The 21,042-nt window shown below is 40.4% G+C and overlaps 2 protein-coding genes across 8 annotated transcripts in view; one reads left to right on the top strand and one right to left on the bottom strand.

The window, feature by feature from the left end:
* The window catches only part of LRRC38 (leucine rich repeat containing 38), a 155,097-nt gene that overhangs the window by 14,183 nt on the left and 119,872 nt on the right, over positions 1 to 21,042 (top strand). The window lies entirely within an intron of this gene.
* Positions 60 to 17,033, bottom strand: PDPN (podoplanin). 5 transcript variants are annotated; one of them, XM_064470056.1, is made up of 6 exons: positions 16,741 to 17,033; positions 4,089 to 4,174; positions 3,363 to 3,495; positions 2,355 to 2,390; positions 1,892 to 2,003; positions 60 to 1,263 (listed from the first exon to the last, which is right to left on the bottom strand). In XM_064470056.1, the coding sequence occupies exons 1-6, from the start codon at positions 16,808 to 16,810 to the stop codon at positions 1,257 to 1,259; spliced, it is 444 nt and encodes a 147-aa protein (XP_064326126.1). In that variant the 5' UTR covers positions 16,811 to 17,033; the 3' UTR covers positions 60 to 1,256. The 5 variants fall into 5 exon arrangements, with proteins under 5 accessions (XP_064326126.1, XP_064326129.1, XP_064326128.1 ...); XM_064470059.1 differs by having other exon boundaries at positions 3,363 to 3,456; XM_064470058.1 differs by having other exon boundaries at positions 61 to 1,263; positions 1,898 to 2,003.

Below are 21,042 nucleotides of genomic sequence, written 5' to 3'. Positions count from 1 at the left end.
GAGTTGGCTGTAGACACTGCACTGACAAGACAGGTAGCAAAATAATTTAGGAAAACAGAGGGAAGTTTAAAACATCTTTTTTTAAAAAGAGGATAAAGAACAATTATTGTAAAATAAGACAATTTAAATTATAGTTTTTATTTCCAAAGCCTGGATTGATATGATAGTTCATGGCATGTAAAAGAGACAGAAAAGTAAATTGAGATAATTACTAAACAAGTCAACTTATTGATCATATGGATTATCAGGATTTTTACACCAAATACTTTAAGGCACTTAAGTTTATAAAACATGATGCATTGCAGCCACTTGACATACAAAGCCTTTGCTCTGAACTCTGTGCATTCAGGTACTGATGCACTAAATAGAAAAGCTGTAGAGTCCAAAGCTGCCTTATACCTCATGAGCATGTTCTGATCTAGTGTTGCACACATTATCAAAGCAGCCAACTATACAGTTAGAAAATGAGGCAGTCATAAAAAAGAATTGTATACACTAGTTCAAAAGCTTCTATATGTCAGCTCTAAAGCGTGCTGAGTAACTGGTTAAAGTGACCCATCAAAATTGGGTATTTTCCAGGCACCCTTTAATTCAGGATGTGTATTTCAATCCCTGCATGTCTCTAACAAGAGAAGGCAGGAAATTCCTGGCGCAACAGTCAGATGAGCAAGCTTTGGGCTGGTAGGTCAGTTCCAGCTGGGCCTACCATATTTTGCCACATAATAACATAAATATCAAGAGCAGAAAATTTGTATCAATAGTGGAAAGATTTTAGCTTCCAATATCTAGTATTTTCTAAATTTGTAAACCACTGGTTGTCTCTGAAGCTAATTCTTCCTTTTTTGATACATCATTTGGTAAATAAACATGCCAGAAGCACTTAACCAGCCAAAAACACTTAAAAGATTCTGGATATGTTTTTTAAAGAAGTATAATATGAAATAATCTTTGGCAGTGTTTAAAAATCAAGCTAGCATATATTATCTGGAAATCACATTTCAGATGTAAATCTCACTGCTGCTGGGTTTTTTACTACATACTTTTTTTTTCTAGTAAACTCCTGGTTAGTAAAAGTCCCATGAAATGTTCCATACTGTGTAGTCTGGGGCAGGGCAGGGGGAAGAGTCCTTAGAGTTGCGTGGGATCCCCATAGATCATCTTCCCACACCAATACAGGAATAGTCTTTAGTTCTTGTAAAATAAGAAGCACTTGTATCTTCTGGTGTAGTATGGCATGTTGCTTGTTTCAACTATTTTCAGGGCCTGTAAAACAAAAAACACAGACATCTTATTGTTGTTCATAGTCAGCCAAATGTGTTAGTTACATGATCTTTTTTCCTTCCTCTCCTTGTTCTTCCTGCCACTACTTTATTTCTCTTCCCAGTACATGTTTTGCCTTTTCCTAATGCTGAGTGAATAGTACTTGTTAAATGTAGTGTGGTTTTCTTACTACTTTGGAGTTTGTAATGCCCTTCGGATTTGCATGGCACCAACGAATCTTGCTGGTACCAAAACAGCTTCCACAAATATCTGGAGTAATAAGATAAAGATCACTTGTCAGTGTTGACACGCTATCCAGCACTTCTAGAAGTTGCTCCTGTAATACTTTATAGGGAATTTATCTCTGTGCAGTGGAGTAATCCAGAACCCATGCATCTGAGGAATATTGTAACACCATGCATACAGTATCTGGCAAATTTTTCTGAAGCACATGAGGGGGTTTAGATCACCCACATGACATTGGCAGCTTTTGCTGAATCAATGGGCGCTGTATAACATGAAATGACGTTATTTTGTCACAATAGAAGCGTTAGAAATGTCCAAAGCTATTTCTGTGACCTTGCTCAGAGGATGACGCTTGTTCGAAAAGCCTGATTAGCAATTTACTTACGAGTACCTGCCTGACATCTTCCTTACAACAGCGATTATTATTCCTGCAAGGATTCCAACTGCAACTATGATTCCGATAATTATTCCAACCAGAGCAATTGTTTCCAGACCACCTGAAAGAGGAAATTGGGAATGTTAGGATGTGTCTGATGTTGTTCTGCTGCATCCCACTCCTTGGGGGGAAAAAGTCCTTCTGTCTTGTGAATGCTGAAGTAGGTTGGTGAGTTCAGCAGGCTCATTCGTAGCCTGCAGGCCTGCGAATGTGCCCTTGGGCCGGAGGGCTCCCTGTAGGTGTGGCTATGGAGGCAGTAACAAGATGAGCCAGAGGAGGTAGATCGGGGGCAGGTTATGGCTCCTGCTGTAACTTTTATTTAAGAACAGCATGGGCATAGCTACTGACTTCTAGAAGGGCGTTGCCTGGCAGTTAGGTTCTCCCTTGTCTTTATAAGCAATTCTTCTAATACCTTTCTCGGTTTTCTCTTGTTCCCCACTCAGTCCACCTGTAAAGCCAGAAGGAGAATAATTACTTAATTACTCATGCTGCTTTGCACAGAGTTTTGCATCCCAACTTATAATGCTATATCCAAGGAAAACTTTTATTGACTATATCACAATGGTTTGGGGCTGTGTAATAGGTTGTTCTTTTGATAGGAAGTGAGCAAATGAAAAGCTTGAGAGAACGAGTGCAATGAGCTCTCTGAAGCAATAGAAATAAGTAATATATACTGGTGAAAGTTAAGTGTGAGCACATTAAGATCAATGAGGATCGACCTAGTATAAAAAAAATATAATTAAGACAGAAATCAGATTTTAGTTGTCTGAGACTGATCTATGCTGATAAAATTTTGCCTTCCTCTCAGTGTATTTGCTGAACTATTCCTTGTCAATTTTTATAAAGGCTTTTTGTCAGTTTAAAAGTTCAAGTTCCTTAAATAGTTTTTTTGTGTATGGAAGGTTGTACAAAATCTGTTTAGTACAATTCTCTAATTCTGGCATTGAATTTGCTTTGTGTGTGCATGACCGTAATTTGTGTCTCCCCAGGGAAGCTAAGGCAGACAACTCGGCCAAAATCGAGAGGGCAGCTGGGTTGCAATAGTTATGATTTCTGCAGTTGAGGATCTTTGTGTTGGTTAAGAAAAAAAATCTGGAGAGCTCTTTGATTTTTATACTAATCATCTGGGAAGAAAGTAAAGGCTTCAGAGTTATTGCCTGCCTTGGGGTAGAACTGGCAATGCACTGGTGACAAAATGGTATAGCTAGTCGTTCCTTTTGTCAGCACACATCTGTTACAAAGCTAGGATGCTGAGTGATTATTAAGGAGTGATTTTAAGAAATCTTACTTTTCCCCTTCAAAAATCAGCAATGCTGCCTTTGAGAGCACCTTATACTTGGTATTTGAATTTTCTAGATGTGGTTTAGTAGATGGCAGGAGAACATTGATGTAATAAAATAGAAATGAAAGTTGCTTTTACCGTCCACATTTTCTGTGTTAGCTTCGTAACCAGTAGAATTATCATTGTCTTCAGGTGGGGCAAATGCACTTTCTGTGGTCATCAGTTGTCCAAACTGCAAGAGATTGGTTACACTGTGTAGTCTTGTGGGCAACTACAAGAATTGAGGGGGAAAAGAGGGAAAAGAGAACCTCAGTACATTCAGTCTGTGTGTATGAAATAAGCATTTGAATTTCTTGGTCTGTCAGGTGCCCTGTGGATGCTTTTTTTGGCTATTATCTGTCATCTTTGACTTGTGTAGAGTGGCCAAAAAAAAAGTAAGCTGCCTTGTCCTCCCTGCTAGAGGCTTTCTAAATCAGATGACCCCTCAGCAGGACTACAGAAGGTGTAGGAGAGGACTGTAGAATAATGCAGACCTGCCTTTTTTTGTTTTGTTTTTTTTCAATGCTACTTTGTCAGTTGGGCCTCACTGAAGCTGATGGAGAGGTACTGAATTAGAAGAGGCAAATGGCAGTGAATAAGCAGGTTCTGAACACTTTTTGCAGTACAGAACTGCCAAACACGTTTTCAACTTCGCCACCTTAACCCGGTTGCTTGCAAAGCAAAAGCATTGGTGTTAGATTTCTTTTTATGTGAGAACTCAGGGTTATTCTTTATAATGATTATTCAAAATCTAAGCCACAAGACAATACCAGGAATATGAAATCAGGGTAACTTAAAGGAACCTTTATTTAAAATTATACTCACCAGGGTTGGTAATTCTTCAAATTCTGTATTATTTCTGTCTCTGAAATCAATTGTTGCACTTTCCTCTCCTTCTAGAACTGAGCTTGCTGAATAAAATTTGAGAAAATGAGTTAGCATTTCACTTGGTAGTCACATGTTCTGGCTACTTTGACATCTAAATTTTGTTAAATGCGAGATCTATGTAGTGCTCCACCTCCCCGCCCCTGCACACTAAGGTTTGCAAAAGTCTCTGGATTAACTTTGAATTCTGTTCTACTCTTGTACAAAGCTGTAGGACAAAGAGCTTAAGTAGACATCACTCAACCCTGGCACAACCTTGAAACATATGGGTTACCAAACACTTTGTCCAAGAAAAGACTTTTTTTTTAAGAGAAGATTCCCTCCTTCCTCCCCACGTGGATACGACAACTCCAGATTTCAAGTTAAGCATTAGCTGATGTATTTGGATAAATTACTTCAAGCATCTTCCGTTTTCTAAAATAGTAAGAGCTTTCTTCCATCTTTCAGCTCAGTCCCATCTGCAACTTTTATTTTTAGCACAATCATTAATGTTTCTGGGTGTAGCTATAGTTTAGAAAATATTCCTACACAAATATCTTCAGAGATTTTTCTAAAGTTGTGAACATTACTTGCCATAATTTGAATTTTTCATATGACAATGAAACATCTCCCTCTTTATTCTAGGCCTAATAATGTCATCTATGCTCTTTGGTATAACAGACATTTAAATTTTGGCCCACCCAATGCTTTTTCTTTACAAATACAATCAAACTTCATCAGTAGGGAAAATGAGATGGAACAAGGTAGAACACAAAAGATATGGATATGTGAAGATAACTGGCAGTATCAAGAAAATGTTAAACATGGGTATCATTTGATTACGTTTCATGCCGATTCATAAACCTATGGCCATACCCAGTATGCTGTGAGTGTAGTGTGATACCTCTGGGGAGTTTCTAATTCGCCATGACTACAAAGCGAGGCGAGGCACTTGTTGTGCTGTTGCCTGGGGCATACGAGTTCTGCTAATTCCAGATACCAGTGCTTAAATTTAAGCAAAAAGCTAATAATAGACATTGTCCTGAGCAAAAACTTCAGGCAAAAAAAAACCCTAAAACATCTAAAAATTCTTTCCTGGATTCAGATTTTGCACGTAACTTCTATTCGTTTTAGCAATCGGAGCAAAGGTTTGTCCAAACATTTTCAAATCAAGTTTTTACTTTTTCAGCATAATACTGAGTTACTGCAAGGAAATATTGCAATGATAGCTGAAGGTTATGTGAATGAGAGCCATGTTTGTTCTCTTCAGAAAGCAGAGTTTTTCGGGAGGTCGGGTAAAACCCTGGATGCTCACACATCATTTGCCTCTGATGTATGTAAGGTAACAATTGTCAGCTGCCAATAGATAATAATGAACAAAGAATACATAATCCTTTCTTCCTTTGCAAGATAGTTTGATACCTCTGTAATCTGGTGGATTGGTAGTGCTGTGCCGTGATCCCTGCAGGCAGGAGGACAGCTAGTCACATGCGTTATTTAAAAGCAGGGTTTTACTGTACTGTTTGAATATTTTATGTAGGAGAAATAATCATGGCCTGTCTGATTCATTAAATCTTAATATTGTTTCTACTAATTTCACCTCTTTTTAGTGACCTAAAACCAATCTTATCCCTTCTGCTTTTCAAGTTAGACCATTTCTGAATTATTAGACTAGTTCCAAATAATTAGACTATTTCTTATGATAGACTTTTACAGTCCTAAATGCACCTTACTTGTGTTCTATGATATAGAGGCAAGTAAAGAGAGTTTTTGTTCTGTGAATGAAATTGGGCGTTTTGCTCTACCAGTCAAAATTGAAAGAAGGATAGAATCACTTTGAATCAGCTGTGCATATATCACTTGGAAATTACTCTTTAATTGTGAGTTCATTTAACTTTTCATTTTTTTTAACTGCCCATATTAAAATAAAAATGGTATTTCAAAAGAAAAACCCAATCCTTAATTTTGAAATTAGTTTAAAAAAATGCACTGGCACTTTAAAGGTCATTTTTCATACAGAGGATTAATGATTTGACATTGGGGAAAAAAATAATCTCTGGTTTTGCTTGAAACTCTCTGAATTCTACTGGAAACTTGCAAATATTTTTCATTGCCCCCAAAACTTATTTTTGATTAAAACTAAACATTTTTTTCACATCTAGCAATGCAAGACTGAGAGCTTTGTCCCATTGCCAAGAGACTAAACACTGATCTAAACTTAGATTTCTAATTCCATGTTTACTCAAGTAAACAGAATTTTATATTTTTATACCTTTATAAGCCTGAATACAGATACACTTTCTATTTAAGAGCCAAAAGGGTGTGCAAGTAGTACTTCAGGCACTAACAGATGAAGAAAATATATTCATGTTATGCCAACATGAGGCAAATGTAGTGGCTAATTAAGCCAGCCAGTCTCCCCCAAAATCACCTTCTAATCCATGGAAATACTAGAACAGACATGGGTAAATAGTATTTCGAAGGTAAATGATAAAAATAGTGTATTGGTCACTTTTGATTGAAGAACCCCAGATAAGCAGCCTTAAAAATGTTCTGTTGAGATAGAATAAAGGGGGCTTGACTTTTAGGTGTGCTGGTCCAGCCACTTTCTAAATAGCAGAGCGTTTTAAGATGTGGCCCTACTTATAATACTTTTTGCGTATAAATTTGTGTCTCTAAAGTACAATATTGGGATTATGCTATGTAAATGGTAAGCGTAAAGAAAGAAATGGCACAGAGCTCAACAACACACAGTTTACCTTGTAACCCCAGTCAGAACTGAAAAAACATCATTTATTCACTAGTTGCAAAATAAGCACAGATGGAGAAAACCAATTACCAGAGAAAAACCCCAAGTGGAAAGTGAAATAAGTTCTGTATGTTAACAACAAGCAGCTTATTCTGAGAAGCTTCTTACACTTGGCATGGCAGTAGCTTTCAGCCCTGAAGAATTACCTGATAGTGAAGGCAGGAAAGGAAACAGTGTCACAGAACAAAGAAGTAGAGAATTAGTGAATGTCACAATGAAACCTGAAATAATTAATGTGTGATCGTTATCACAGATTTTTTGGCAATGAGTGACATGTAGAAAATCTATTTTGGTGCATTTGCCCTCAGTGTACTGTGATTGACAAAAGGAGGTGGCCCAGATTAATCTTGACTAATTTTAGGTTCTTAATAAAGGTGCCTAAATAAGGTGTCTGCTTGCCCTTATCTTCTTTTATAGCCTGTAGGGAAAGATAAATACTTCCAGAAGGTAATTCAGCGCACCTGAGATTTAGGTTGTCCTTGGAAGCGCTGCCTTCCCTTAACTGTGAAGGGAAGCTAGAATAATATGGCTCCCCTATTAACTTCCTAAAGCTCACAGGTGGAACTGATTTCCCTCAATGTGAAGGTCTTGTCCCAGCCCTGTCCAGTCTGCGTAATACTGTGTTCTAGCTCAGGTCCTGTGTTTGCCGGAGAATAGTCCCTGGACTATATTCCCAGGTTTGTTTTTCTGGACAGAAAGTGGAGGCGGCCGGAGTGGTAGGTAAGCAGGCACTACTGAACTGCTACCAAAAGAAAAACTGGGAGGTAATTTGAGTGTACTGCATTTGTAGGAAGGAACGTTTGGTAGTAGATTACTCTATCAGAAAGCAGTACTAGAGTCAAAATATTTAAATGAAATTGAGACATGAGCCGCCTTTCCCTCTACCCAGTACCAGGTGTGTGCGCTGCCGACATCAAAGAGAATGTAAATGGGATGCAAGGGTATGCGCGCTTTAGTCATTTGTTGTTCCTCTGATGTGGGCCGAATGTAGCAAGAGCTGTAGAGTTAAGCAGCGCTTCAGCATATGTTCTTAATATCATCTTAGAGGAGGCTGTAAATAAAAACAGTGCCTCACAGTGCTGTGATTGTCTCCAACTAGCACTATGGCCTCTTCTGTTTGCAGCTATACATTGCTGCAGATGTGAATTAATCATTGCATCTCTTTCTGCCAGAGTTCCAGCTGGGTGCGTTTCAGTTCAAAGTCCCCAGCTGCTATCAGGCTGCAACTTCTCACACCAGGAGAAAATTTGATGTCTTTAAAAGTTTAATGCTGCTTTGAAAACATCCCATGGTTAAGCATCCCATGACCCACTTAGGGGAAGATGAGCTCACTGTTCCTTGTTATGCACAGAGTGACAGTTTACTAGAAAAACCTCTTAAGGTTGCTTTCAAAGCACAGTGGTTGGGTTGGGAAGGAGTGTGTTGTAAAGCTGTTGTTCATTAGCATTTCTTTCAGGTATCTCCAAAACCAACAAAGATACTTTTGAAGATGAAAAATGTTGTAGGATCTTCTTTCTTTCCCAGTGGTCTGAATAAACCCAGACGCTAGTGGGCAAAGGCAGTTGTAAGCCTGTATTTTAGCTTAGGCCTTGAAATAGGAAGCCCGCAAAACAGGATGAATTTCCGTCTCTGCAGTAAGAGACCAGTGGGTAAAAATGGCAAACTTTAAAGGAGTCCCTCCAGCAAGAACCAAAATAATCTTTATTGCTCATTGCCCCTCTGCTCCTATTTTTTTTTTTTAAAAAAAAGCAGTTTCAGATATTTATAGCAGCTAAAAAGAAATTGTCAAACAAAAGCTTTGATCTTCAAACTCAAGTTTAATTTTATCTGTATCTTACAGATATATTTTATCCTATCCAGCTTTGCTGGGCAAGAGCTGTGTGAAATGCTTCTCTAGAAAAGCAAGGGAAAGAATTTAGTCACTTGGGAGATAATCACTCTTCTGTTTAAGATATTACTGAGCTGACTATCTGGAGCTGACTGATGTTTTTCAGTATCTGCTTCCTGAACTGTTCCAGACCAAGTGGTGTTGTTTGAAGGCCTCTGTATGTTTGTTTGCGTTAGCCATCCTGTTTTGGCCATATTTCACTCAGCATTTATGTCCTGATACAGGAATTCCCTTTCTGAGGACGCATTCTCTGTTCACAGACCTTAATTTGATTGTAAGCAAAGTTAGTCTTAAAGTCACTATCTCATTATTGGAATCTCGTTCAGTTGCAGTTCAGTGGAAGCTTTTATTCATGGTGGTGGAAGTTTAACAAATGCATGATTTGATAAGGTATCTGCCTTCTGAATACATAATGTCTCAGCAGCAGCTCTGTAGTTTTGACATACAGTTTTGTCTGTTCTTTGGATTCATCCTCAATTTAAACATATTCCACAGTCAGGTCCAAAACCTACCTCATCAGCTTATTTTTCTCTGAAAGTAGTTTTCCATTATTTTTCTATAATCGCTTAAACATTTTCGGGTATTTAAAAAAATATAGGTGTCCTCTTTTTTTTTTTTCCTTTTGAAATGGTTCAACACTGCCAAATCCAGGCTATGAAATTTTTTTGACTTTGAAAAATTGAGGTTTTGAAGAACATAATATAGTGGATTCTGGATTTTGAGCCTTTGGACAGTTAAAATTTTCAGACTTCAGAAAGGCAAGGTTTCTTAATGAGTACTGAAATTCTCATTTGTACCTGTGCCTTCTGCAAAATTCATGACATCTGCAGTATCCTCAGCCTGTTTGGGCCCACAGCATTGGCATTTTCTCTTCTTTTCTTAATGCTTTCTAGAAGTTGGAGTAATACATCATGCCACGAGAAAGAAATGCCCTGGCATACATTTAAGTGTCTAGACTTCTTGTTGTTCTGGATTAAAATGTACTGTCTGCCTAAAGCCTGAAGTGCTTAATACAGTTTCCTTATACAAAAACTGACAGCTTTGCTTTATGTAATGAAGGATACTGGATGACAAAATACCATGAACTTTGGAAAGTATCTGCCGGTAGAGAAATGGTCGTGATGCAAAGGAAGGATTTAGCTCAGCCTTACTTAGAGTATGCCTGACTTTGTCAGGTATCCCATGTAGCTCATGATGACAATGTTTTGCTGAATTGTCAGAAACATTTCCGTTGGTCACCACACCCTACTACAGATGGTTTCTATTGCTGTGGCTGGCTTAGCAAGAGGAACAAAGCCAGAGTTTAAACCCACGGTGCCAACTGGCAAAAAAACCACTTGGCTGCTTCTGAAGTAAATCACGTCTTCTGAATATTACAATATTCTACATTGGCCATATATAGGATACCCAGAGAAAACCAAAACAAAATATATTTTAACTGGGCAGACACAGAGAAAAATAACTGCTCTTCAAGTGCTTGCTATGTGCATATGACCCACAACCAAAGTTATGAAACAAAACCACAGGAGGAAAAGGTGGTAACTTACTAAGCTTTCTCTTAAGCATGATAAAATCGGCCACAGAGCTGTGAGCATTAAGAAAGGAAGATACTAGCTTCGTTATGGGATATTGCTTTAAAATATTCCTTGCAGAACTAGAGATGAGTCTTCCAAGGTTTATGCTTTTGATAAAGTTGCTGACCTTGTCTGGTAAGTATACTGACCTCAGACTTGTTATCCCATGAAAGTTGGATTAAATCACTTTCTTACTCATATTTGCTGCCCCATGACCCTGTGGCAAGTGTTTGCTGTCTTACTAGCAATTTCTGTCTTCTCTGAGCAGTACTGGTTTGATTGGGGCAACGAGACTGAAGCTGAGGTGTAAGCCTCTTCTGCATCATTCTAGGTGGCACCTAAAACTGCAGCATTACAGTACTGAGCTTATCACTGCATGGCTGATGAGGAGTGAGTGTTGTAGCTAAGACAAGAGGAGAAAAGTACAACATTTTATGTAATGGATCAGCAAATTTTAGGGTGTGTGTAGGAGAGAGCAGGCAATCTGTATTACGAATATCGGGCTATGTAAATGCAGACAAAAGGAATTAAGAAATGACCTCTAATACAGTAATAAACTAATCTCTTCCCTGAATCACTTCCTTCCCAAAACTCTGAGGCTGTAGCCATATGCCCTTTCACAGCTGCCTTGATGAAGTTTACTAACCCCTTATATCTGCCAGCAGAAATGTTTGCGTGATCATTTCTTAACCCATTTCATCGAAATAGGCATGCTGAACGCTACAACTTGAAACTGGTTAGGCTTCAATTTTGTTCACACACTGATTTTTGGCTAGCTGCTTTATATTGCCACACAGCAAGCAAAACCCATTCAAATATGTTTCGTCTGACTTTCATACTAACTAATAACATACTAGCTAATATTTGGATGGGTTTCATAGTCATAAAACCATCTTAATATGCATTTGGAATTAAGTGTGTCCCCTTTCCAGATTTAGCAGCAGTTCATATACTACTCCAGCCCTCCTAAGAGTACATGGTCGCCTGAAGTGGTGTACACAGCAGAATGGTGTCCTCGCAAAGGCTTATTCTGATGCAATTTATGCCGGATGTTGTAGTGTTTGTAATCAACAAATAAAAAGATGGAAAAACATGAGGAAGTCATAAAGCAACATGAGAATGTGCCCAGCATCGCAGTTTGTTTCCTTTGAGAGTCTTTGGCCAGGCTTCTGAGACACTGGGTTGGAAATGAAGAGTAAATTTGTGTCGCACTTTTCTCGTTTGTTTTTCTTGAACTTCCCAGCATACCTATACTCCCAATCCTATGTGAAATGCTGTGTAGCAAGCTGTGCACCACACACCTATGTGAGCTTTGCTGCAGCATTATTTCAAATGGAGGGTGTGGTATGTGCATGCACAAATCAGGGGAGGCCCTTTTAGAGGCTGTGCCTCTGCAGCATGGGTCTGGGATGCAATGAATAGTAGGATCTGGCAGCATTTGGGTTCCATCCTGTAGTCCCTGACCGCATCTAGACAAAAAGCAAACAAACCAACAAAACAAATGTGCAACTCAGATGGACTGTATGTTAGAGCTGGGCAAACAGTAGTAATTTCTGTGGTATGCATGTATGTATGGCTTGCCTCAAATGACACAAGAGGAAACACTGCATGCTTCTGTCAGAGCCCAACAGCCTGCATGCTGTGGGCTGTCCTTTCTTTACTGGTTTTTATTATCTATTAAAATGCCTTTATATCTCTCTAGGTTCTCAGGTGCTTATTTTTGCAGTTGATTTACAAGTACTGGATCTGGAGTAAATGCATTGGTTCAGCAGAAACTGTTGCACTACAGGAGCTGTGAACCCAGCCCCCCTGTTTCCAGTTTTCTCTGTGCAGCGTGACTTAATGAAAGGTCCACTTGTGAGCTTTTAAACATGACTGTTTCCTTTGCTTGTAAAGGTACAATGATTCATAAACTAACTCTTGAGATATAGGTGGGCAAGCCTCTCTGCTTTCCCATTGAAGAGGAGAAAGCATATTTTACCTGTTCTCTGCTGATCTCTTACCAAGACACTGCAAAATAGAGACTCGCTAATTTGCAGACCCACTAACTGACATCTAATAAGACATTTTCCTCCTTTTTTTTTTTTTGTGATAATTAAGTTTTGGTTAAGTTTTTTGTAATCTTGGTAGAGCTAGAATCGTATGATGCTAACGTAGTTTACAAGAGGCATATATGGGGCCATGCATGCAAGTACACTCATCCATGATGCAGCCAGACGCAGGGTGAAAGGTTTTGTCACGCTTATTTAGTAGAAAACTGGCTCCCTTCTGGAGTCACGTGTGTCTATTCATTTTATTTACTACCAGCAGTTATAGAATTTGATTTTCAGGAGAGTTTAGAGTTGCATGACTTTATTGCTTAGTTTTGCCACTGAACTGGCAGAGTTTGGGTAAATCAAGATACTTTTACAAAAATCCTTTCTTGTGATTTTGTCAATTCTGGTTTTTATGACTTTGAAAAACATGGAAAAGTGTTTAGTCTTTCATGGTTGACTGTAAACTTCCATTTCCTTTCTTACAATATAAACACTTTTCATCTGAATTAGCCTGTCCTTCTGCTTACTTTCTAGTCCAAAACAAATGTAACATGACCTAGTATAAACATGTTTAATTTTGAGACTTGTGTAAGGAGTTATAATCTAGTATTTGACTCTAGGTAAGGTTAGGCATGTGGATAGTTGACATAGCTCAAGTGACATGTGGCAACTTGTTTAACAGTCATGTTAATTTTGTTCATGTTATGTGACAGCTAATAGAGTAACCTCCTTCTCTGAAATGATACTTGCACCGTGGGGAAAGGTTTCAACTTAGGAAACCTGTTGCCTCTGCGCTCATTTGAATGCTCATGCTTTTAATTGTTTGATTAATGCTGTTGTGCCCAGAAAAATTTTAGGCTGACTTCCATTTCAACTCCTTTGGTCTGATCCTGTGCGCTAAGATTTGCCTGAGTGTTTATACGCTGAACAAGATCACAGAAGGACAACTCTATAACTGCTAATCATTCAGTAGGAAATGCTTAAGTCCAAAAACTCATCAGCTTGTATAGTGCTCAGGGCTGTCCTTGGTTGTAAGAAAGACAACATAGCTGGCCGTTTCAGTCAGGATTTAAACCATGAATACATAAATAGAGTAGGTGTGAATGTATTGTAAGTAGACAGTGATGTAAGATTTGTTACTAGGTTTTCTTTCTGTATTTCTGCTAATTTCTGCCATTAATTTTATTTGGAATCATAGAATCGTTAAGGTTGGAAAAGGCCTCTAGACCATCAAGTCCAACCCCCAACCCAACACCCCCAGGCCTCCTAAACCACGTCCCCAAGTGCCACATCCACAGGTTCTTTTAAATACCCCCACCTCTCTGGGCAGCCTGTGCCAGGGCCTGACTGCTCTTGCAGTGAAGACATTTTCCCTCATCTGCAACCTAAACCTCCCCAGACACAGCTTGAGGCCGTTCCCTCTCGTCCTGTCACTGGTGACTTGGGAGCAGAGACCGACCCCCCCCTCACTCCAGCCCCTCTCAGGCAGCTGCAGAGGGCGAGAAGGGCTCCCCTCAGCCCCCTCTTCTCCAGGCTAAACCCCCCCAGCTCCCCCAGCCGCCCCCCAGCACACTCGTGCTCCAGACCCTGCCCCAGCCCCGCTGCCCTTCTCTGGACACGCTCCAGCCCCTCAAGGTCCTTCTTGTAGTGAGGGGCCCAAAGCTCACATATGAAGAGTGAAATTTATAAGTTAATTATATTCTCTTCTTCCACATCAGTATGGTGTTTTATGCTTTTACAGCTATGTTATGTCTTGCTTTATGTTGCCCAATTAAAGGACCTTTTATGGTTTCTTTTGGAAACCACACTGTTGTCCGAGATCAAAAATTTGTGTTGAGTAGCACAAATCAAAAAAAATCTTAATGGAAATCTTCATTCATCTTTAATTTGTTGGTGTTAGATGTAATTTGCATGTTCTCAATGAGCAAAGAATGTTAACGCATTTCTGCCTTCTCCCTTAAGATTCATAGGTTTTCACTGAAACGTTGTTCATAGGCTGGCTGACCGTCCCGTTACTGGGTCAGCGGTTATCGCTGTTTTGCAATCACATTTCTGGTTCCCACTTGTCCTGAGATGGTTTCTGCGCCTCTGGCTTTTTCGTAAAGTTGCAGAAACTCAAAAACAACAGATACTAATGAAGCTACCTAAATTGTGGATCGCTACCTGGAAGGGGAAAAATGCTATGCTTACAGCTAGGATCAACAGCTGGACTCAGTTTATTTGGCAATTCAAGGAGGAATTTGGAACTAATAATAATAATTTTGGAAATATGCTTCCTGATCGAAACAAACTTGCTTTTCTTGATTCAGTCCAGAAAATGGAGTGCCCAAATGTAACAAAAGGGTAGCTGGAGATTTATTTATGGCCTGATCAGGGTTAAGAAGTATCAGAAGCTGATAAGGAGACTTTTCTCTAAAACATAGGGGCCAAATTGACTACCCCAGGGGTTCAGCTATCTGAATATACGGACTCCACCTATACTATACAAGCCAAAAATATTCTTCCCGTTCATTGCCAGTGCAGTCACAGATTGCCAAAGGTGGCATTGACGTTAAGTCTGTTCTAACTTGTAATTGCTGATGATTATCAGTAAACAGTGGTGATACACAGGCTAAGTATTTGAGGCTTGCTTGGTTTATAGCTGGAGTCTATTTTCCTGGTGTATCCTAAATGATTGGTCCCACGTGAAGAAGGTCACAAAACCTAAACAGACACGGAAAGCCTTAAATACTGTAAACCATGTTCTAGTTCCAGCTGTGGAGTTCAACGCAAACTATAGTGGTAATAAAACAGAAGTAGAATCTTGCAAGCAGGAAATATTTTGGCATTTTTCTGGCTTGTAGTGTTTCACCCTGATCACTGCTGGACTCCACGGAGTTGAGACAAAATATGCTTAAAAACTCCTCAAAAGCCTCGAGGTGAAAGAACTTTTTTCCTGTCATTCTGGTGTCCTAGAAACTGCTTAAGGTAATTCTATAAAATGGTGACAGGTTTTACCTCCTTTTTAATGGCTTTAAACTTTGGTATATTTAATATTAATGCTTTTTAAGGGTAAGCTAGCTGGGTGAGCTGTAAGCGCTTATCTCAGGGAAAGCCTAGAAAGCAATATTTGGGACCTGCTTAATGTCTGTTAATTTTAGGTTTTCTGTGGAATTTTGAAGCATAACTCCAGGCTTTCAGCCTCATATTCTGACATACAGAACACCAGGAATTCCCGTTAGAAGTTTCAAGCCAACATCCAGGCATACAGTATATTGATATAGCTCCATTATTTCCAGCAGAATGATAATGACTGTCACAAGGCCAAAATCAGGTTGTATATTTCGGTTAGGGTCCCCAAATCCAAGTCGGACAAGTAGGTTTATCCTTTGGAAGGCTAGTGGGTTGAGTTTCAGGTTATCGTTCTCGGAGCACTAGTACTCAGAACATGTTCCATAGCAACAGTAGCTGTATTTTACCGCTACGGGCATACTTTTTTAGCACATACATCATCCATTAGGCACATTGCCTGATGGCCAATTCATTTATAATGAGTCAAGTATATGCAGAAAGGCTGAATTTGAATGTGATGTTCCTAGAATCAAGTACTGCTCAGGGTAACTCTCATTTACTGTTAATAAATCAGACCCTTCTCCTTTAGCTATAAAAAGATTTAAACATCTGTTTTACTTAAAAGCGTATATTGTATTTTTCTTACAAAATTCAAAAGACAGTTTGCCAAATAAACTTTTTGCTGAGTAGATACATAACACTCTTCAAATCTGTCGTAGGTATTAATTCTTCCTGGTTTAGTTTATATATAGCTTGTGTATATTGCTTATGGTTAAGTTAGAATTAGCGAAACCCTGCTTAAGGCTCAAATTTGAAGCTGTTGTAATGCCTGTAAGTATAGAAGCTAAACTCTTGAATGGGAAGATTTATAAGTTACTTTCGGAGAGAGTTTTACCACCTAAATGTCAGTTACAACTAAATTATTGCTTGCAGCCTCCTTTGGAGATTACAGTGAAACTGAAGACGTTTCCAAGGGCTGTTGATGTAATGCCTTCCCTGACTGCTCGTACTGTGTTCCTTCCCTTACACAGACACACAAGGAAAATTCTCATAAGAGCATAACTCAGCCCATCTGAAAACTTTTGATGTGTTTTTTTCCTGATTACATCCATAGCAGATGCCCAGCAGTAGCTTAAGAGTTCAAAAGCAAGTTCTATAAACAGGACAGAGCTACTATATTGCCTGTGAGTAAGCACACAAACTGTTAAATTACAGGAAATGACTGGAAATAATTTGAACCAAAGTTTCTTCTTACCTTCTTCAGCAAGGGCTATGAAAGTCACGCTCCCTAGAACGAAGATGAAGAATGGAACTTTAATGAACATCTTTGATCTGCTCAGAGAATAGCTTTCCAATCCTGAGACCAGATGGATTCAAATTCTGATTAATTTTTTTAGAGGCAGGAGAGAATTGAGATCACAAAAAGAAATCACTGCAAAAAATACTTTGGTATTCCAAATACTCCTTGAACTGCTGTAGCCTAAGGGGGGAAGGTTTTCCCAGATGATAACTAGACAGCTAAAGAAAACTGAGTGGAGTCGGCATAATTTTCTTTAGCCAAGGGGTGGGAGCATGCCTAAGGTGGTCCTCAAAGAAGAGCCAGGCCCGCCCTCTGCACTCTGTTTGGTCAGTACTAAAATTATGATCTCAGCCCAGGTTTAAAGTTACAGGAGCTGTTGTGGCTTTCAGAAGACTTTTATTTAGCAAAGGGGGAAAGGGTATTTAGGCAGAGCGAGGTGTTCAGGGAGTTCCCTCCCTTCTGCAAACTGCCCTTAAAAATATTTAAGGAACAACACTAAGGACATTTTTCCTGTTATTTCCAGCAGTGGACTGATGGTTTTTTATTTCAGTGAGCCCCCATGTTTATCTGAGCAAGTGTGGTAGTGAATGTGCATTTAGGGATACTGAAATAGTTTCAGGACAGGTTATTTAATTCTGCAGTAAATACTGTCTGAATTTTTCTGCACGTCTAAGTCTCTCTCAGCTTGTGTCCTCAAGTGACATCCTAGCTGTACTCTAACATTTATCTCTGCCCACAGGCTTGCTGGCCTTAGTGTGCTAATATCGCTCTACAGAGAGAGAGGATTTTTCCTTTTCTTGTGTAACTATTAGTACAGCTGTACGATGGGCTGTATGAGACTTTTTTTCTTGTGTATGTTTCTGCACATCAGCATTGCATGGCATGTGTGCAAGACCAGGTTAACGCTATACCAACATCTGGAACGGGTACTTTTTGTCACAAATAAGGGTTGATAGACAGGAGCTGGGGCTGAAGCAGGACTTGGGGAGCAATAATTTATATAAATCCTTTTCTGAATCTTCCCTTGTCTTGGGCAAGTAATAATCTACTGATTTACATGTGTTTAGGAATGTGGTGAGTTTTAATCAGTGCTCACATGTGAATTAACTGTACCAGTGCGCCACATAGCTGAGTGGGGGAAGTATTGGCCCTTCTCCCTCAGTTTCTGTACCGTGAAGTCCTGTAGTGCTCTGAAGCACAGCAGCAGAAACATAGATTTGTTTCCTTTCTGCTGAGAGTTGTGGAGGAGGTAACCTCTGCAGAAGGGTGGGGTGGATCTGTGGGAGACGTTTGAAAACCAAACCCAAACATGGCTAGGTGGTTTTGCTCATTGAATGTGAGTCAGAGCTGTCATTAAGACCCTACAACGCTTTGAGCTTTAAAGGAGCAAAGCAAACCTAAACGTAAGCAGTGATACAGTGATGTAAAGAGGGCTGCAGATGGGAAATGCAATACCTTCCATAGGGCTTTGCTTTTGAAGTGATAGCTAACAAATTCCTTTGGCACCTATAGATATAAATTATGGTGCTATAATTGTGTTCTTTGTATTGAAGATGACTAGGTGAGTAGGATGAAACAGTCAATGCTAATGCAGAGAAACAACAGGCAATATTGTCTTATTGTCTTTGGGAAAACATATTAACTTTCAGCACATCTTGGATCTTAAAATCTGGGTTTAATTACTCCTTGATAATGCTGCTTCAAATTTGTTTAAAAGAATGTTTGCTTACTGGGAAATGCCACTCCTATGAAACTGGAATTTGTTAGGGAAGTATGTCGATTTTAATGAAGCTTATTTTCATAGAATCATGAAGGTTGCAAAAGACCCTTAAGCTCATCAAGTCCAACCGCTAACCTATCACTGCCAAGTCCACCACTAAACCATATCCTCAAGCACCACGTCTACCCTTCTTTTAAATACCTCCAGGGACGGAGACTCCACCACCTCCCTGGGCAGCCTGTGCCAGTGCTTGACAGCCCTTTCGGTGCAGAAGTGTTTCCTAATGTCCAACCTAAACCTCCCCTGATGCAGCTTGAGGCCGTTTCCTCTCATCCTGTCGCTGGTGACTTGGGAGCAGAGACCAGCCCCCCCCTCACTCCAGCCCCTCTCAGGCAGCTGCAGAGGGCGAGAAGGGCTCCCCTCAGCCCCCTCTTCTCCAGGCTAAACCCCCCCAGCTCCCCCAGCCGCCCCCCAGCACACTTGTGCTCCAGACCCTGCCCCAGCCCCGCTGCCCTTCTCTGGACACGCTCCAGCCCCTCAAGGCCCTTCTTGTCCCGAGGGGCCCAAACCTGAGCCCAGCACTCGAGGTGGGGCCTCCCCAGTGCCGAGCACAGGGGCCCCATCCCTGCCCGGCTCCTGCTGGCCACACCAGTGCTGAGACAAGCCAGGATGCCGTTGGCCTTCTTGGCCACCTGAGCACACTGCCGGCTCATGTTCAGCCAGCTGTCAACCAACACCCCTAGATCCTTTTCCTCCAGGCAGATCTCCAGTCACTCCTCCCCAAGCCTGTAGTGTTGCCTGGGGTTGGTGTGACCCAAGGGCAGGACCCGGCACTTGGCCTTGTTAAACCTCACACAACTGGCCTCGGCCCATCGATGCAGCCTGTGCAGGTCCCTCTGCAGAGCCTTCCTGCCCTCGAGCAGATCAACACTCCTGCCCAGCTTGGTGTCATCTGCAAACTTACTGAGGGTGCCCTTGATCCCCTCGTCCAGATCATCAATGAAGATATTGAACAGGACCGGCCCCAACACTGAGCCCTGGGGAACACCACTCATGACCGGCTGCCAGCTGGGTTTGACTCCATTCACCATCACTCTCTGGGCTCGCCCGTCCAGCCAGTTTTTAACCCAGCGCAGAGTGCACTTGTCCAAGCTGTGAGCAGCCAGCTTCTCCAGGAGAATGCTGTGGGAGACAGTGCCAAAGGCCTTACCAAAGTCCACAGCCTTCCCCTCATCCATTAAGCAGGTCACCTTATAGAAGGAGACCAGGTTAGTGAGGCAGGACCTCCCTTTCATAAACCCACGCTGGCTGAGCCCGATCCCCTGGGTGTCCCGCCTGTGCTGCGTAATGGCATTCCGGATGATCTGCTGCATGACATTTCCCAGCACCAAGGTCAGGCTGACAGGCCTGTAGTTCCCCAGATCCTCTTTCCAACCCTTCTGGTAGAGGGGCGTCACATTCGCTAGTTTCCAGTCATCTGGGACCTCCCCGGCTGACCATGACTGCTGCTTTGAAAAATCAAAACAAAACAAATAACTTTTCTGTCTAATCAGAATGGAACACTTGGAATTCTGTATGTATCTTCAGAACAAAAAATGAATGTAGTACACTATGGAAAACAAACGGGGTCTTTAATGTCAACAAATTCTCATCAGCAACAAAAGGTATTTTTAGGATTTAATTTAATTTTTGTCAAAGGTACTCTGAACACGCCTTTCATTTTTATGATTATTCATTTAAACTGATTTGCCTCAGGTTTAAGAATAAGCCTTTCTGAAGAAGGATAAGCTATTTGCTGAATTAAATAACATCTTCCTTTAAATTGTACTGTACTGTGGGTACTGGAGCTCTTGAGCTTTCAGGAATTGGAGATGTCCAAGTTCCAGTGGCTGCTTCAACACTTTCTAACATTTTTATTATTCTTCCCAATAAGGAATAGTTTCTGCTATACCAGCCTATTTCTCCTGCTCCAGCTGGTTCCTCAGAGAAAACTCTTTAGATAAATCTATTGAACTATGAAGAAATTAACAAAATCAGCTTCTCAGTATCAAAGTGCAATAAAGGGAAAGAAATTTGCCTACAGATGCAAAACAAGTTAGTGAGAAAGCTAGGAATGTCTTACTAATTGTCATTGTGGGACGAAATTGTTCCTAAAAGACAACCATGATGGGAACTTGCCGCCTTGTGAGGACAGCGTGTTGCTGAGTAAGGGGATCGAGGCTGGGAGCCATTGCAGAGCCCTCGGATTTAAAACATCAACAAAATTCTTTCAGAAGAGCCAATATACCCTTGGGAGAAGATATGGAGCCAGAGAGAGAGGAAGGGGCAGTTTTTGTCTGAACTCTACCAAATCAAGAGTTTTTAATGAAGCTATAGTTCACTGGGTTATAAATCTGTTAAACTAATAGATTTTGTGAAAATAAAGGAGTTGTGTTCTGATTTAACGATCCATCCACATTTAAAGCAGCACTTAATTATGTGGTCTATTGTTTTCAAAATAGAAGGTAGGTGCATACCTGTATGTAAGTGTATGTTTT

Source organism: Phalacrocorax carbo, chromosome 20 (assembly GCF_963921805.1).
Source record: "Phalacrocorax carbo chromosome 20, bPhaCar2.1, whole genome shotgun sequence".
Taxonomy (NCBI): domain Eukaryota; kingdom Metazoa; phylum Chordata; class Aves; order Suliformes; family Phalacrocoracidae; genus Phalacrocorax; species Phalacrocorax carbo.
The sequence above is the reverse complement of the archived record's forward strand: the minus strand, read 5'-3'. Positions and strand labels throughout refer to the sequence as shown.